This window comes from Lepisma saccharinum, chromosome 10 (genome assembly GCF_977018435.1).
Source record: "Lepisma saccharinum chromosome 10, izLepSacc3.1, whole genome shotgun sequence".
NCBI lineage: Eukaryota > Metazoa > Arthropoda > Insecta > Zygentoma > Lepismatidae > Lepisma > Lepisma saccharinum.
Window position 1 is genome coordinate 78746499 of NC_139238.1, and position 20237 is coordinate 78766735.

General features: G+C 36.0%; 1 protein-coding gene across 2 annotated transcripts in view; it reads left to right on the forward strand.

Moving 5' to 3' along the window:
• LOC145993967 (4'-phosphopantetheine phosphatase) overlaps positions 1 to 20237 on the forward strand; it is a 116596-nt gene that overhangs the window by 65642 nt on the left and 30717 nt on the right. The window contains exons 7-8 of one of the 2 annotated variants that reach the window (XM_083129976.1): positions 3737 to 3828; positions 7139 to 7301. In XM_083129976.1, the coding sequence (XP_082986102.1) occupies positions 3737 to 3828; positions 7139 to 7301 (255 nt within the window). Of the gene's footprint in view, positions 1 to 3721; positions 3829 to 7138; positions 7302 to 20237 lie in introns of both variants that reach the window. The other variant, XM_083129975.1, reaches the window with a different exon arrangement.

Here is a 20237-nt window from a genome sequence, read left to right on the forward strand (position 1 = left end):
TATGCCGCTCAACAATGCAGGTTGCCAGATTGGGTTCACCATGGTAGCGTCTAACACATATACGGCCATCACTGTAGGACAAGTTTAAGCGGGGTTTGTGCGAAAACACTACATTTTGCTACTTAGCATGCCAGCGCACGTGCCCATTGCAGTCTGAGGCGTTTGTGGTTTCTGGACAATGGAAGCCGATACAATGGCATGCGTGCCACCAGCCCAACCCGCAGCAGACATCGTCGTACCGTCGACGCAGACAGGTCCACAACTGTTGTAGTGCTCCAGGGTCGAGCCAACACTGTGGACGAAGCTGTACGGTCCGTTACAGCCATGCGTACAAGATGGCGATCATCCCATGCTGTGGTCACATTGCGTGGTCCAGTACCTGCTCATCGCTGTGTACGACCCTCTTCTATCCACTGGCTCCACACATGCATCACTGTCGTAGCAGCATGCCCTGTACGAGACGAAATGTCACGGTATGACAAACCCGCTTGCCGGAGACTGGTCATTCTGCCCCGTTCGAACACACTCACATGCTGATATTGAACCCTTTGATGTCGACAAGGCATACTAGCACTTGCTTTCACGTTTCCACTTCGATTGACGGCTCTTCACTGACTGAGCTTGGCGTAACACTAACCTTTCCAGTCACACAAGAGAGGGCGCTGCTGGGCCTACATGCGCGCCATCCCTCTGCAATCCTAATCACTTATTGCTGGTACACTGTTCTACACATCCTACGAGTTTGGATTCATTTGGGCCATTATTTCTGGGTGTTGCAATTTTCACAAACAGCAGTGTATTTTATAAGATCAACATTTAAATTGAGACAGAAACATGTAAAAGCTTGTTTTAAGTCCATTTCATGGTCAGATGTGCTCACCAGGACTATACATTTAGTTTTAACCCTAACTTACCTGTGCCGTACGAGAAACTTGCATACCGGGGGGCAACTCACAGGCCCACACTTTTTTTTTTCTCACTAAAATTCAAGAAACCATTTTATTGTTGAATCACTGCTTCCTTTGCTGGTTACATAAGCAGTTATTTATTAATTATAATAATTACAAAAATTACTATCAGTAATAAAAAATAACCAATTATTGCATGAGTATCTCACATATATCATTCACTAAAACTCACAAAATCCATAATATTTTTTTATTAATACTTTTTAGTTTGCAGAATTGTATTTGTTTATTAAATATAATAATTACAATAATTACCATCATTACCAATCAATTGTACACTGTCACTGGCATGAGTGTCTCGAATAAGACACATTCAAAAATGGTGCCTAATATGCCCACCAAGTGCATTTTGCCTCCTAATTACATTACATTTATGTTTTTATGAACAAAAGTAATAAATAAATATTGGAAACATCCTAGAAAACTATGTAATTTATTATTTTAAAACAGTTGAAACATCTAAAAAAAAGAGGTGGTGGGCCTCGAAACAGTTAGCCTCCGGTTAGTTAGGGTTTAAATTGTATCTTATCCACTATGCAATATGTGTCCACTGAGATTGGCCAATAACTGTATTTTGGCTGCTACAACATGTACATTTTCTTTTAGCTATTTGTAAAATACGTCACTGCACACCTGTAAACTCATAACAGTAACTTTAACTGAAATAGGCTAGCTGTAATTGGTAAAAATCCAAAGGAGCCAAAATTCCCAGTTTTTCCAAAAAAGCTGGCTCTTTATCGAAAATAAATCCATTCAAAAAAGCCAGCTTTTTTGCAACCCTAATACCCCTAGGGATGGGGGTGGGAAGGGGGTGACATGTAAAAATAATCGAAAACTGCCAATATTAGTGTGGAATCCATAGTTGTTGGGGTCGCTAAGATGAATAGTGACACTCCCAATGCCATTCAACTCCAAGACACCCCTGGCACCCCTAGCGGAGGGGGTGACATGTAAAACGACCGATATTAGTGTGGAATCCATAGTTTCCAGGGTCGCTAAGAGGAATAGTGACACTCACAATGCTGTTCAACTCCGTTCAACTCCAAGACACTTCTGGCACCTCTAGAGAAGGGGGTGACAAGTAAAAATTATCGAAAGCGACCGATATTAGTGTGGAATCCATAGTTTACGGGGTCGCTACAATGAATAGTGATGCTTCCAATGCCGTTCAACTCCAAGTTAATTTTACAGTGTGCGTAGTTATAATTCATTATTTTCCTGTCTAATAGAAGATTGGTATAAATAAATACCCTGGCAACGGCAGGTAGTCAGCTAGTATTCATATAAAGTAATAACAAAATGGCAATTTTTGTACTGTGGTACTAGACTGGTACTGATTAAGCTGTTCCATCTGTAATACTACACTAAAAACTCATATATTCAAATTTGCATTAGCAATATTTTGGATAATCTGGAACATATTGTTTCAAACAAGTTCTGTCATGACTGGTCTACTACACGTTAGTAGTCATGGCAACCAGTGTAGTTTACTTGGCAAGCGTACAGTGTATATTTTACCATAGTTAGAATGCAGTTACTGTTGTAAAAATAGCACAAATTTTGAACAAATGTTAATAGTATTGTGTGAATTTCAGTTACGGTTGATTAAATGCTTGTAACAACCATAAACTACAAGGGGAAAATTGTGCAAATTACAAGGGGAATAATTTAGTTGTGATGATCCCAGCAATACAAAATGTTATGAAATTCTCAATTTTACAATTTCCAGTTTTTTCAGTTTGATTCCCTGAAAAACATGAAATCGAGGTTCCATTGTATTATGTATATTTAATGGTCCCGGTATATCATTTTTCAATATTGATTATTGTGTTAAGAACCTTACAAGGCATTTAAACTACACCTTACTGCCTCTACAGATTGTAGAGGACCTTACAGGTTCAGGCATCTTACCATTGGAAAAAAACTGTAGCTCATAAGCACTCGCTTATCTGCATCCTTCATCAGCGGAGGTACCTAAATAAACTTAACCTACACAACGTTTTAAATGAATGGCAACTCACTTATTTTGGGTTAAAATTACCTAAAGACTGCATAGGCAAGGTTGGCGATAGAGAGAACATATTACTTGTCTCGTTCTTGAAGAGTTGATCAATAATAGTCTCCAGGGTAACTCTCTCACCCCACTTTTCTCTGCAATAACAGGCAAATACTTTGTCCTGAGGTTGTGCATAAGTTAACACATTCCTTAGAGTTCCCTGCCTGTTACCTAGCTAAGCTTAACTCGAAAATGAAAATAAGAGGTACATTACGATTGATGCAAAAATGTTTTTATGTATTTTTGAAGTTTACTAAAAATCGCTTCTGGTAAATGGGATTTGTGGACAAATGAGATTCGGATAAACAAGTTTTTATTGTATAGTGGAGTTATTATAAAGTAATTCCTGGTTTGGTTCCATTGGTTCTGGTATTGTTGTCTTGTCTGCTGGGTTAAGGTGTTTAACTAAGGCTGAATTGATATCACTGGAGTTGGTCAGAAAATAACAGTTCTTATCCAGTCACTATAGAAATCATGGTATCCAAAAAGGTATGCAGAATTCCAGTTATCCTGAAAATAATGAAAAATGTTATTAAATGACAGCTGTAAGAAATAGTTTTTGCATATGCAAACTTGTAATGATGCAATTTGCAAAAGTATTGGTATTGATTCAGCCTTAGTTTGATCTGTGTGATCCTTGTTGCTTTGGGTGTGTGTATTGTTTTGAGGGAAAGTTATGTCCTCTTCTTTATTACAGCTGCTCAATTTTCAGAAGCTGATATTGCCCGAAGTCTACTGTTTACCATTAGTAACGATATTGGACAGATAGCTTGCCTCTATGCCATGATGCATGGTCTGAAAAAGGTAAGTTTGTTTTTGCTGTTTTGTATTATGCTTCTTTAGTTTGATATAGGGTGTCCCACAAAATATGTAGCCAATAATTAGGGCCATATATTTATGGTGAATAAAATATCAAGATTTTGGTACAACATTTTTCAGGACTCCAAATCGAGCTCTTTGCATTTTTGGAGTTAACATTCATCAAGTTTTCATATGACGGTACGGAAGTGGAGATTCAGTTTAGAAGATAGTTTCAATGAAGTCTGTCATTAGTTGAATTAAAGGGAAACCTATATCACATTTTTACCAGCTGTGCCAGTTAATAATTCTTAATTTTGTCGCTGGATGGCGCTGAAAGCAACGGTTGGTGCACAGTCTCAACTGTTATGTCAGTGTGTTGCCAGGACAGTACCTGTCAAAATGCCATGGATGTGCAACCGAGTGCGAGTGATCGTGATATTGGGTTTGTGTGGGAAACATGTTGACCTTCAAACCAAATAAGGAGCATGTGCGGCACATCCTGCTTTTCTTGTTCAATCAAAAGAAAACGCGAGTGAAAGCCATCATATCCTTGTAGAAACGTACGGTGACAATGTCTTAACGCAAGATGCGTGTCTCATCACACACAGCGAAAGACGTCAGACACAATTTCTGCACTTAGCTGGGAATTCTTGCCCCACCCGCCATACTCACCAGACTTAGCCCCTTCGGACTACCACTTGTTTTCATCGATGTCTCACTCACTTTCCCAGCAACACTTCAACAATTACGAAGATGTCGAACAATGGCTTGCTGACTGGATCACCTCAAAATGTGAACGATTTTTCTGGAAGGGCATTAACAATTTGACGGACAAATGGGCACAATGTATAGCTAGCGATGGTACATACTTTGAATAAAGCATTTGTTACCTTTCTCCCCAGATACACTTGTTTTCTTTCGGGTCAATTAAGAATTATTAACTGGCACACCTGGTAAGATGCCAATACAACATTCCAGAAGACTGAGGACTTCTGTCTCCACAAGAGAAAATGAGTTGTAAACTTACAGCTAACTTCAAAAATAGGTTGAACAAGCAACTTATGACATGGGACAATGTTTATGACATTTTGAAGTATGTCGTTGAATCAATCATGCCATGCGTTTGAGAGATGTGAGGGTCTACTTTGATGAAAATCGGTTGACTGGATGTAGAGGTTGCACTGAATGTCCCCTGTGTTCACCAGATTTGACACCACAAGGTAACATAAATGGCACAAAACTGGTAAAATTGCTAAATTGAAAAATAATGCATCCATGATGTTCATCATTCCTGTGCAAAAATAATCATTGGTTTGAACACCTGTGATAATGGTTTCTTTAAATTAACAAAATTAGAAGGATCATTAATAGGGCTACCAGAGCACTATAAGCAAAAAGTATTACATATTAATTCTCCCAAAATGTAGGACATGATCATTTACAGTAAATTTAGTGCAGTGGAATCTGGATTTCCTATTTTTCAGAGAACAAAGGCTATAAGATTTAAAATGTAGAAAAATGCAAAATCTGGGAACATAAAATTACAGTTTCACTGTATATTACTAAGAAATATTACAAAATAATGTGAAAATGACACATTTTTAGTTCAAAAATTATTTTTTAAATTAATATCAAAGTATATAATTCCCAAATTTTTAATCAATAATGTAATCAACCTCGCATTCCATCTACCTTGGACTGCATTTTGCAGACAAACAAGGAAGATTACCATGTGTGTCTCAAGTAGGGATGTATGGGATGGCATTTTTTTAGTTTTGATGGGTTCAGGACAGGAAAAAAAATCTATGAGTTTGAGACTGGAATTGTACACAATATCCAGAAGAAGATCTGAAAACTTTAAGATCAAAAGTTCCAACTGCTGGGAAAATCTTGAATTCTGTGTGGTATTTCTCCCTAAAGTGAATGTTCTCACAATTTCTGGAATGAAACTTGCCATTTCCAACAAAATTTATGATACTGTGGATTAAGAAAGCATTTAATTCAATGGAGAAACTAAAAATCAGGGTGAATTTTGAGGAAAATGTCTCGTTGGAGAAGTATGATTGAAACTAGGTTTGTACAGGTAATTACCAGCATCTTGCATCCTGTTCGAGATGTTGGGAAACAACATTCCGGTTTTCGGTATCCTAAACAGGAAATTTTGAGTGGATGCATATTGAAACAGGATGTGTTATCAGTCAAGAAAGTCATGAAACTGAAGAAAAAGTAAAGAAATCAAAAAATAGGCCAAGAACTCAATAAAAAGGTGAGAAATTGTATTTGTGGTGAAAGATTTTTGCTTTCACAGTGACTGATTGATTTAGTTTATTTTACTTCACTTTTCTGCCCCTTTTGACTAATCACGAAGATGAAGTTGAATGGTGGTAAGATGGATGAAAGGAGAATCACAAATATGTAGGGATGACAACAGGATCCCCATATAAGATTATACTGGCTGAGAGTCCAAACGCCAGAGACACACTGCCAAATGTAGTCCAGTCTAATTCTCTTGTTAAATACAGCTTCAGTTTTCATCTTAACTGGCCTTTTGGTAAGAGTTATTTCTCAATAAGGGTCAAATGAATGAAGATTAAAGAAAACTTAAAAGAAGGTCAAGAAAAAGTCAAGAATTTTGGATTTATTTGGTAGACACCTTGTAAAAGGTGTTTAATTCTCAAAGTTTTCTACATTATAACTGCTATAAATTTCATGAGAATGTGTGACGATTTTTTGCTCTCTTTTATTTTCAAATAAACTTGTCGCAAAATCGTTCACAATTACTTCGCTTCGCTCCTGACGCAATGCGCGTCCAACATTGGTGTGATATCAACTACATAGTTTCCCTAATTCTCCAGAGATGGAAGCACCAAACCCCATTGACAACCTCAATATGCCATCTCACAGTGAATTGCACGTTATGAGTAACAATTACGGCCCACGTAGTGAGGTTCAAAAAGGACCTTGAGGTGCTACGAAACAACATGACTATAACCTCCATCAAAAACTTTGTACGTTCTGCAAATTGATAATCCTGCATTCCGGCCTCTTTCTATTTAGCTTACAAAAATATATTGTAGCAAGCTGAACGTTACAAATGGCAAATTTGATTCCAGAAATCTTAAAAAATTGACACTTCAAGGGGAGCTAGTGTGTAGAAAACCAGAATTTTACAGTGTCATGTAATCTTGAACATTGCCCATCCTGAAGATCTGGATGATTTGTTTCTTTCCCTACCAATAATCTTCTACCCCACACATCCCTATTGAAAATAGAAGGGAGGCAGCTTGTTTTATCTTCCGTTTCTAATTTTTAGGTGTACTTTGGAGGTTACTTCTTGCGGAACCACCCCCTGAGCATGCATACCGTGAGCTTTGCCATCAACTACTGGAGCCGTGGGCAGGTGCATGCCTTGTTTCTCCGTCACGAGGGCTACCTGGGTGCCATTGGTGCCTTTCTCAAGGGTGCTGAGGAGTGTGGTGAGGAACCAGGGGCTGGGGGGGAAGTAGGTGCTTGCAGTAGTAGTTCTACTTAGTAAATTAATTGCTAATTGTGGAAGTTAAGCACTTACTGTCATTTCTTCCTTCCTGCAGTAGCTAGAAACATAAATTGAGCATAATCGTCCAATTGCATGCCGACCCGTGAACATAAGGCTCTACAAAACCACAGTGAATCACTGGTTAGAAAATAGGAATGGTGGTAGGAATGCATATCATGATCACATATTTGTTTTTCAATATTACTTAACTTTGATACCCTTGCACTTATTCCAATGATTGTCATCAAATCACAAACAACTTTATTTGTTCTTTTGAAATTATAGGTGCATATGCTAGCATGTGCATCATTTTTATTTATCAAACTGCAAATTCCTACAGATAATTAGGTAGATGTTTTTGGTATCAACAAGTATTGGTTCAGATTTAATCACTGATACTTTTCCATTATCCAGGTGTGTCACGGAATCTGCAAAAATGTCATGCAACACTTTAACGGTGTCTTAAGAAAATTAATTTTTAAAAAAGGCGTGTGCGACTTATTAACGTTGGTACAATGTATAAGTACTTAAAATAATTACTTATGGTTCGTGAGTATATGTTTTATAGAAATCACTATGTTTCGAGATGCAACTGATCTCTTCCTCAGGTGCACTTCTTGGCAATCGGAATTCCTTCATGCCTACATCAATTTACACAAAAGAACAAGGAATAAGGTGATAGTAAAAGATCATGGTTAAAAAGGTATTTGTTAAAACTGCCCTTTGTGGGGCACTTGAGTGGGGTTTTAACGTGTAATGGGAGACGGGTTTTAACGTGTAATGGGAGACATGTTTTTATGGCCGTTTTTAGGTTTGAGGTTCATGCTTGGCAATGTGAGAAAGTGAGTTTTTATGCGCACAAAGGGCAGTTTTAACAAATACCTTTTTAACCATGATATTTTACTATCACCTTATTCCTTGTTCTTTTGTGTTCATTGACGTAGGCATGAAGTAATTCCGATTGCGAAGAAGTGCACCTGAGGAAGAGACCAGTTGCATCTCGAAACGTTGTTTTTTCTATAAAATGCATACGAACTGTAAGTAATCATTTTTATAGTATTTTTTAAAGTACTTACATAAATTGTACTGTTATGAAAAATTCACATTAATTTTGCACCAAAATTTTCTGCAGAAGAAATGATTTCGTTGATGGCTATTTTAATACTGTGAGTATCGTACATTCAAACTTTGAACTTATGTATATCTTGAAGTAAACCTGCTAGATTGATTTGTTACAGTTCATATAAAATAGTTATACAGTAGAACCTCAATTTTATGTATTTCAGAGGACAAAGGTGAAGAAACTTAAAATGTGAGAAAATGCAAAAGTCAGAACATTTTGCTATAGGGGGAATAAGAAGATTGAATGTATGATTCAGAAAAAATGTTAAATTCAGGAACGTAAAATTAGGGTTCCACTGTATATGCATATTAACAGATTCAAATTGATGCAATATTGAGGTATCGGTATCAGTGGAAATCAGGAAGAATATAGATATATGATCAAAGGGTATTGGCTGTGTTATTTATTTTTTGGCATTCCAAAAGCAACATTGCTTCCAATAATTAATTCCAAATCAGATGGCTCAAATGTCAACATTGGGATTAATTTTAAACAATTTTCGGTGATTATAATGGAATTGTTTAGTTCCCTGCCTCGCAGTGTTTGAAATTAGCATTCACAAAAATGTCACTCTTAATTTTTAGTTCGGTGATTGACTAAATCTACAACGTTGCAATTGCTTGTGACTGTTCAATTCTGATTCTTATAAATGTGATGATATCATCATTTTCAAATACAGGAACATGGACCGTTTTATATTTTATGTTTAATGGATAATAGGTAGTTTCTTTTGCATTTCTTTGATCAATGAATATTTTATTCTGCAGCTTCAGTCAGACTAAGAGTGTAAATATTTCCCTGATGATATTCAAGAGAGAACAGCCACAAAGAATAAATAAATTCATTATTGATTTTATTCCTTGGTTGTGGTCAGAAAATTTAGAAATGTATGTCTCCTGTACACACTACTTTCGCAACCTACTTTTTGCTACTGAATGATAGTTTAGTGTCTAAATTGTCAGCTTTGGTACCTTAAATATTATACATTAGTCACGAAATAGTCACATCACAAGATTAAAAGTTATAATATTAGTGGACAACCGAAACTAACCATTATAGTGCTTTCAAATTGTCAATTATTGATTAAAAGAATTTATCTGTTTTGTGAGCAGATTGAGCACACAATTGCAATAATATTGATTAAAAACATTTGTATAAGAAATGAAAAACGTCCCTACTTAGCATTTTGTTTATTGTTGCTAATACAGTGGAAAAATTGTTAACGAGACATTGTTATTTGTTGAAAAAATGTAAAGTCCATGGTATTTTATATTGCTTTTTACATGTGCTTGTTATGATGTATTTTTGGAAAATGTGTTAAAGAAATTGTATATTTTCTAGCATAGAAAAGACCAAAACTTGTGATCGTATCTATCAAGGTGAAGGATTTTGCAAGACACAAGTAATTGTTTCTTTTTTCCAAAGGGCTTTCAGTATCACACATCAATTAAGTTTGTAAAACATATTCTTTACAGCACCAACTTTATTTTTCTAAATAATATCTGCATCATATTCTTTTGAGATTACTCCAAATTGTTACGCCACATTTTTTTTTTTCAAATTCGAACTTACAGTAAGAAAATTATGAAGATGTTAAAGCAAAGTTGTGGAGAGTTGATGTTTTTAAATTATTATTGGCCTAACTTTGGTATTTTTACTGCATTTCAAAGGATTAGGGTAACTTATATATTTGATAAATTTTCTGTTGTCTTACAACAATAAATTTGAATTTTACTCCATACTTTTATGCTATTGTTTGGCAACAATATTTTCTCAATAGTTGTATCTATAATAATGTAATATGTACACTGAAACCTAATTTTGCAGTCATTGTGAAAGCATGTGCTATCATGACATTCATTGTATATCTGCTTTTTCAGATATTAGAATGAAAGTATACTAGTTTTTGCCATATTTTAAAAAAATAAGGGACCATTTTTAATAAAAGTTTTTGGCATTTTTTTAATACAATATTTAATAAAGTACACAGTAGAAGATTTTATTGATTTAATATACTATTATCAATAACTATTTTCTATTTTGGTTAATATTTTGCTGGTAAATATTTTATGGCTAGTTATTTATTTAATTACTTTTGTTAATTTTTTGTTTTATTTATTTTTGTTGATTTGTTTTTTTGAAGGGACTTGTTACAAAAGGTACAATTCATGTCATAACGTTTGTATAATTATTTTACAAATAAAGTCATTTAAAAATAAAACACAACTTTGCTTTATGAATAATGACTTCACCATTACATTCACCACTTTAATGCGAACAATGATTCTTATTTGAAGCATGTTTTCGTCAAGAGTTGGTCTGTAAAGAATTTTATATCTGGGGTATGTTTTGAATGCTACAAGAAAAGTTGGTAGTGGTTTATACTCCTGCTGGGAGGTGTGTTCAGGAATTGGGTCTGAAGTCTCAAGTTATGTCTTGAGCTTTTCAGAATGCATAGTTGTCATTTAACCCTTTCCAAAGGAATGACTGTATAGCCTGTCGTACAACTACTGTCCAATATGATGTGCACTCTAAATTCTATTGTGAATGAAAATGGGCTTTAATCACAGTGTCTCTTTTACAGTTGTGTTATAACCACCTGTTTCAAATTCCAATTGCTGGAATATTACTTGTACTCGTTGGTTGATTTGGTGTTTTAAGTCCACTTTTATGCACAGTAAGGCTAATCGGGACTGGACCTACAGTTTAAAGTGGGATCCGAACCACTTGTGCCTCCACCGGGTATCGAACCCGGGACCCCTTGATTACAAGGCGGCGACGCTACCACTGCGCCATTGGGGAGGCCCACTTGTACTCGTGTTGAATCACATTGCGCTCTTCTTTATACCTTTGAAAATTGCATTTAATCATTTATATGCAAATTGTGGACATTTTTTAACGAGGATTCCACTTTGGATTTCGCAGTTAGTGATGATTTCGATTCTCATAGGAAGTTTTTAGGCTATTTATCATTAATTATTTCCATATTATGTATTGAAAATAGGGATGGGACAGATTAATGTGTACTCTATCGGAATCAGCTGATATAAGCATATCAATAAAATTACCGATAATTTTACTATCCAATATATCTATAAATATCTTACATTACAAATTAATGCAATATTTTCCCATTTTGTTATTACTTTTATGAATATACACATATAATCTCCATTCCATACTTTTTTAAAGTTATTCTCTAAATATGAAGCTTCTTTTGCATCGCAAAGGTTGGTCATTTGGTAATATCCATTTATTAAGCAGGTCAATGACCCGTTTGAAATCTTATATCAGATCAGAAGAATATTGGTATCGGTAGGGATGTGCCGAAGCCGATTACAGATGTATGAAAATCGGCAGAAATTGACATATCGGCATCGGCAAAAATCTGATATTTAAACCGGTACAGATTATACTAGAGTTTTACCTTCTAATAAGTTTTATATTCTAGTTTTGTAAGATTTATTGAAAATTAGGTTATGATTCGTCATTATTGTAGAGTTTTTGTAATAAAATTATTGCAAACTCTCATTCAGAAGATCAACCTAACTATAAAACGGTACATTGCTGAACCAGGATCTGCTGTTGTATTGGAAATTCAAAAATTAGTATTCAAACCTGAAGCAAGTGCTGAGAAAATACTTGAGCATACCTGCTGCATCAGTATTCAGTGATTGAGTGTTCAGTGTTACTGAACAGATTCGCGATAAGAGAAGAAGTAGGTTACTTCTTGAAGTGCTTCCAAATCTCGTATTTCTGAAGTTGGATCTGGCAGAACAGGAATTCATTTTGCATTTCAAAGAACTGCTTGTGTACTAATGTTAAATCCCTAGGTTCACATAACCGTTTGTAGATGCAAATGTACATTCGCTACTCTTGAGAATATATATGTATATACATATGATATGCAATAGAAATGTACATACCAAATTTATTTTTGTCATGCAGAAAATAACATCTCATTTCTGTTTAATAATCTTATGTATCGGAATCGGTTAAAGATCAGCGTCAGTATCGGTTCCAAAAAATATCGGTGAGTACATCGGCATTGGTAAATTTTCAGCTTCATCACATCCCTAGGTATCGGTAAATTTTACATCTACACTTTATCAATATCGGCCAAAATTTCATATCCCTAATTGAAAATGTGGGAAAATTTATTTTAAATATAAGAAGAAAAACCAGCAAGAAAACACTGGGAAAACTGTATTTTCAGGCCCAACTGGAAAGGTTAAACCAGTAACTTAGTTTTAGCTGCATTAATGGCTGAGCCAATATTGATGGTTTTGTCAGCAAATGCAAGGAGTATGTGCAGGTAGCTGTTGAAACTCATTGATACAGGCTGATAATTTTTGTAGGAGCTTGGATGTCTTGCATGACACTTTCACATAGTTTGGTAATCATGCAAAATTCACAATCGATACATTTTAAAAGCAAAACTATTCTGAATGTGGCCAAATAATGATCAAAATATTCTCTATCAAATGGAAAAGGTCAAATATGCATAAGTATGCCATAAAGAAGCCCCTTATTATAATTAGTTTTTTCACAAGAAAGTGCATTCATGAAAATTTTAGTCCAATTAGTATGCTAGTATTTTTATGGATCATTTAGAGCACCAAATTTTATATTTAGATTTGCCGTAGTTTCTGAATAATTAGTAGATATTAAACGAATAGTTCATTAACTCTCAGACACAAATGAATGGGCAAATATAGGACATTTATGTTCAAGATTACCACTGACCTCAAAATCATAGAAAACCAGGAAAAATGTGGGAAATTGACCTATGACTAGGGGCATGCATATTTCGTTTTTGACGAAAAAACGAAATTTGAAAAAACACATTGTAGTGTTAATTTTTCATGTTTTTGAAAGGTGTGAGATGCATTTTGTGACCATGTTTTGTCAGGAAATAATGCGAAATGAACTGCAAAAAGCGAAATTAACTCTTAAACACGAAATTTACCATTTATATACCGACGCGACACTTTCTGAAGTCTGAAGTATCCTGTGAGTTATGCAATTCCCGGAAAATTGATTAATTCTGCTGTTAATATTGGAGAAGCAAAAATGGACTCCTTTACACAGAAATAAACTTAATACTCTTATAACTACATAAATGTGCTATTAGAAGTGAAATGTTAATTCTGTGGAGTAAGTGTAGTTTTTAAATCAAATTTAGGATTATATTCACAATTTTAAAACCAAAGTGTCTTTTTATATACCACTTTTCATCCAATTTTTCACCGCTATAACACCGATATTTCATTTTATTTACCGCTTTTGAACCCGAAATTAACTCCGTTTTTGTACCGAAATTTTGCTTTTTTATTTACCAAAAATATGTGCCTCTACCTATGACCAATTCTAGAAGAATGTGAACCCTGATGGCCAAAATTACACATCAGTGAAGAGCAATGTGCTGTACATTGTTTTAAAGGAGAATCTTTAGATTGCGAATATACAGTACAATATATGTGTTTCTAAACTCTAAAATTTGTCTGTGAAAAATTACCGCTTCAAGTACTATTTCACCAACTTCGATTCAGCAAATCCAGATTCACAGGTTGTCAATTGTGTCAGTCTGTTACCTTCATTTTTTTATTTTTTTTTAATATAGTGATGGCAGAATGCATTAGAAGATATATTCCTGTGCAAGAAGAAAGGCTGCTGCTATTTGTAAATTTCCTTGGTTATGTTTTTACATTATATATTTAATGAATCATATTTACAAAGAAATAAAATGTAAATAAAACTGCTTCTAAATTATCAGTCTGTTGCATCTGGAATTGCTGCAATGACTGAGAAAGTCTGGAAATTCAGAAAATAGTAAATGTGATTCTTGTAGCTGAGAATGTGGATTTTATGCAAAAATGTAATACTTTAATAATACCGTATCAGCTGGAACTAGAGGTTGCACTTTCGTATTTCCTACAAGTTAAAACGCCAGCCCCCGTGGTGGAGTGGTTAGCACTTTGTGCTACAACACCAGGGGTCCTGTGTTCGAATCCCAGCCTGGGCATGGATGTTTGTGAGAGTCCATTCATCAATTTCATCACTCATCACCATCTTCGCAAGTTAGCCAAAAGTGGCACAAAAAGCGAAATAAAATCAAGCAAATCAATCAATCAGTAAGTTAAAACATTACAGAATGGGTCTGAATATTTGAACAAAGATACATGAAAAAAATAAGGATTTTTTTTTATGAAGGTCTTTCTTCCATCAAAATCCATGCAGTTTTATTTGCATCCAAGATGTTTAAGTTCAAATCAATATTGATTTTTGACTTTACACTCTGATTTCCACAGGCAGACCGATCCACTGATCAAGCTTATTCATGTCATGTTATGCAATCTATCCGTTTTTTTTTGTGTATAAGTGAAAAACAAAAAGGAGTTGGCAACAACAGTTTTGGTGACGTCATGTGACACCCCTAGTCTATCTGTGCTGCAAGTTTGGACTCACCCGGTCTCGCCAGTTGGGAGTATTGCATCATTGAATGAACACCTGCAACAGTGTTCTGCCGAAAAAATGTCTAGCGTGAAAAGTGAACAAAGAATAACATCCAATTCCTTGTGAAACTTACTTTCAGGGTCATAGGTAAAAATCCATGTCTCATCGCAAGTAACAACAGATTCCAACAAACTTGGCTCATTTCTAAGGCATTGTAACATGTCCTCACTCAAGTCTTTACGACACTTTTTGGTCATCTGACAGAACGTTTGGTACAACCTTCGCACAAATCTTCCGCATGTTCAATTCCTCTGTTAAAATGCATCGAACAGCTTCCCAATCCAAGTTAACTAACTCAGCCACTGCACGAACGCTCAATCTTCGGTCACCTCGTATCACTTCAAGAACTCTTGCAATGTTTTGTTCTGTAATCGCAGTTTGTGGGCACCCTGTACGTTCATTGTCATCCACACTGTCCCTTCTCTCCGAAAACCGTTCATGCCATTCAAACATGCATGTCCTAGACAAAGTATCATCTCCAAAAGCCTCACTTAACATTTGGAATGTTTCTGTTGCTGATTTCTTAAGTTTCACAAGGAATGTGATGTTGATTCTTTGTTCACTTTTCACACTAGATATTTTTTTTCGGCAGAACACCGTTGCAGGTGTTCACTCAATGACGCAGTACTCCCAACTGGCAAGACCAGGTGATTCCAAACTTGCAGCAGAGAGAGACTAGGGGTGTCGCATGACGTCGCCAAAGCTGTTGTTGCCAACTCCTTTTTGTTTTTCACTTATGTCACACCTCGTATGTATTTCAGTCCACAAAATTTCATATGTATGTGTCTAGTAGTTACCAAGTAATTGATAGGGTTCATTGTTATCTTAATTAGGCATATAAGTAGGCTGATTGAAACCGTGCCTTGAGTTTACATCATATTTGTCTTATACTCCACCAAACTTCACATATCTAGTATGGGTGGTGGCCGGTACAAGATTTTAATGATACCACTGCTAATACTGTTATTACTAATTCCTACCATTTCCAATATTGCAATGTTGTAACTTTTAAGTTTTTCATAATATTTATAAATATTAATGTGCAAATAGAATATCAAAATAGCTGCCATTTAATTACAAACTCTTGTGGCACTGCTCATTCTGATACTGATGATTGAGTTTCTACTGGTTTGATATAAAATTGCAAATGTTCCAAGAAAATCCTAAATGGTTTGTGTGTATTCTTTATGCATGCAAATAGGCGATGGCAATAGGTTTTGTCTTAAGAAAATAAACTGCATATTTAGATATTTACTTCATAAAATCAGTGTTTCAAAAGGTGCTATTATCTTTGCATTGCACCATGCTCTAACGACACACATGGGATGTACGCAAACATTATGCCACATTAAAAGTGTTGTGAACAACACCACACTCCAGCTGCTTTTACCCTTCAGCTTTCCTTCCCTGGTACCCAGTGAGTAGATGCTGGATGAACCCAGAGCGACTTTATACGAGTACGGTCAGAAAGAAATCCATCGGAGATTAGCCACCATTGGAATTGAACACATTTCTCTCAAGAAACTCAAGATGCCAGAATTGTACACTAAGTTACAGGGTACGTACAGAAATTTCATAAAATTCTTTCACTGATATGCCTATATCAGCTGACAACAATTGAGTATTGGGCCTCCCTGATGGCATAGTGGTAGTGTCGTGGCCTTGTATTCAAGGGATCCCAGGTTCGATACCCGGTGGAGGCACATAGTGGTTTGAATCCCACTTTAAACTGTAGGTCCAGTCCCGATTGCGAATATACAATACATGTTTCTAAACTGAAATTTGTCTGAAAAATTACCTCTTCAAGTACTATTTCACCAACTTTGATTCAGAAAAGCCACCAGCTAGGAAAACTTGAAGACAAAGATTGGACGTTTGCTGCATGTGTATGTTGTTTGGGTTGCAAGTAATGGTATGGATGTTATGCCAAAAAGAGTAATTTGGGGGGGGGGGAAAGGGGATAGGGACAGTTACCTAGGGTTGCATTTTGGTGATTAGATGGAAATATTCAGAAGAATGATGTGAACAAATTACTTCTGAAATAATGACTAGAATTATTGAAGTAGTAATTTTAGGTTTGAGGTTCATGCTTGGCAATGTGAGAAAGTGAGATTTTTTCGCATCTATCCCTTATGTGTAGCTTTACTGAGATAGGAGTGTGGGCAATTGTATGTTTTATTCCTGCAAGCAGGTGGATGCACTAGTTGAGATATTTTGTCTCATTAAATATAGTTTCAAAGGTATTTGTTAAAACTGCCCTTTGTGGGGCACTTGAGTGGGGTTTTAACGTGTAATGGGAGACATGTTTCTATGGCTTAATCAAAGGCTTAAATGAAGTTATGCATTATGCAATACCCCTTGGTAGGATGGTAATTTTAACAATTGCAATTAGTGTAATAAATTAATATAATTTCTAGCTAATTGAAGGAAGTGGGGTCTGGAGAAAGGGATTTTGGGGGTCAGTTACAGTATTGGACACAAATTCAAAAATTGAGAGTTGCTTGTTACTTTGGTAAACCAAACAGTGAGGGAGTGCAAGCACTTAAGTCAAGAGAAAATTGCCATTGAAAAATACGTTGAAATTCCTTCAACTTGCTCCCTTAGCTGGAAAAACAAGACTTATCGGGGTTGTGTGCCAGAAAGGATTGTAGCAATATTAGGGCATGTTGTAGACAATTTTTCCATAACAGTGGTATTTTTTTGTTTCTAAGTACTTTGTTCATAATTCTCAATAGGGAAAATTAACCACCAAAACGGAAGTGAGCCCAACCGTTAACATGTAAGAATGGGAAAGATATGGTAAGATTGATACACCAGGCAAAGTAAGATGTAGGTAATTTGTGACATTACCACTTGCTATGTTTATATAGACTATGGTTTTACAAGCGTAAATGCAATTTTACTGTACTTTGATTGGAAACCAAATTTCTCATTGACCTGAAAATACTGGAAAAGTAAGGTAAATCGATTTTGTGATCTAATGGCAGCTATTTTAAATATTTTAGTGTAATTCTTAAATGTTTTAAAGCAAAACCATGGTAAATTGATGATGTCATTGCACTGGAATATGTTCATGTTAATAAGAGGGAGACTCAAATACAAACCTTAAATATTTTTTATCTCCAAATGTAATGAATAATAAATGTACACACTTACTTTTTAAAAAGTCTCCATTGCATGCACTTTAGCCTCAGCACTTTAGAAGTGCATGGGTACCTCCAGAAAAAAGTATTTTGGCTGCGAGTGTAGCCACTTGTTCTGCTTCATCAAACTTGAAAGACTTGCCTCCTGGCACCTCTTTGCCCGACACAAGTTTGAAAATCACTGGGGGCAAGTCTGGTAAGTATGGTTGATGGGGAAGATACTCAGAGGGCAGATCTTGGTTGGTTGCACGAGTTGAATGTGCACTTGGGGGTTGAGCATTGTCATGTTGCAACAAATCACCTTTACACTGAAGTCCATGTTGTTTTGATCTGATAACAGGATAAAAGCGGTTCTTAAGGAGATCTCTATACATTAAATTGGTGACTGTTTTCCCTCTGGGTTTGCAGTGTTCGAAAATGATACCTCATTCATCCCAAAAGAGTCAGTGTAACCTTTTCTGCCAATGGTGGGGTGCCATTCCTTGCGTGCTTTCTTGGTTTCTGGTTGTGGTAGTGGACCCAGGTTTCATCTCCAGTGACAGATCTTCAGTCACAAATTGCCACTCAAGTTCCTCACAGGTATGAACATGTTGATCTTTCAACTGTCATCAGCTGGCATGCCGATCCATGACTCGTATCCATACAAGCAGCTATTTCATGCACAGTTGCACTCAGATTTTACTTCACTAGGCTATAACTGCTGCAATACCCTGTGGCATCACTACTCGATGTGCCTGACCTGGTTAAGGGGAGTGTCACAGATGTAACACTGTTTAGAAACCACATTCATACACTTGCTGGAGAGATGAACATCCATCAGGGGCATTCCATGTCAAAGCACCTCTGAATCTCAAATTTTAGAATTAAATGAAAGGCTGTAACTTTATCTTGTGGGTCAATAATCTAAAATTGTCATTTGCGTAGAAATTCAAGAATAATATACAGGGTGTCTATAAAAGACCTCCGGGGTTTGAAACAATGATAGCGCGCAAACAGTATTAGGTAACTCAGGTTAGTTAATTACTTTGAAATCAATAGCTCATCAAATTTTATTCACGCCGTTTGGAGTTTATTCCAACAAAGGTCGGCAACGCTGCACAACATTGACCTTGAAGTGGCCGAGCCGAACACAGTCAGGGCAGTTCAGTGCAACAGAAGGCGCAGTGTGTGATATGGCTTGTAGAAACTGGATCTGTTATTACTGTACAGCGGAACTTTCGACGCGAGTATGGTGGTGTTTAGCCTTCGGACAAAACCATTCGTCAATGGCTTAAGGCGTTTAAAGAATCTGGAAGTGTGGATTGGAAGGAAAGGGCCTATTCCGTGGCCTCCAAGAAGTCCGGACCTTACTCCCTTAGACCTTTTTCTATGTGGACATGCGAAGAACATGGTTCATGCGGAGAAAATTCAAGATGTCAACCATCTAAGGCACAGAATTATCGCTTCTGTGGCAACCATCACCCCAGACATGCTGGCTAGGATGCCACAAGAAGTCTATTATCGTTTGGATGTGTGCCGTGCTACAAACAGGGCACATATTGAAATTTACTAAATTATAAACAAAACTTGATAACATTACCTTCAAAAATATGTATTTACTTTTTCCCGAGTTTGTTTTTAATAAAATGTTTAGCTTCAAAACCCCGGAGTTCTTTTATAGATACCCTGTATATACTTAAGTTAGAAAATAGAAGGTATTTTACATATTCTTGGTTTATTTTAACTTTTTGATTTCCGTTTGTTTTCTATTGTGTCCCACTCGCGACACCAAAAAAGAAAAAAAATACCAATTAATTTCTCCTTTAACTGTTCCATTTCCCCCTCAACTTCACTAGAATATTCAAAGGTCAATTGCCTTCTCTCTTTGTCTTAAATAATTTATTTTTCATCATTTGAAAATTCACAGAAGTTAAAATCAATTTCTTATTAAGTAAAGAGGCAGTGTTTTATCTGTCCCACCAGAGACACAAAATTGTTGACTTGTTGCTATAAATCTGGGAAAATGTTCTAACAGTGTGTAGTTTCATAATTCATTGCACAGCAACTGTAAGAAAAATGTTGCTTAACTATCAGTAGAATAGTTAATTTATTGTCA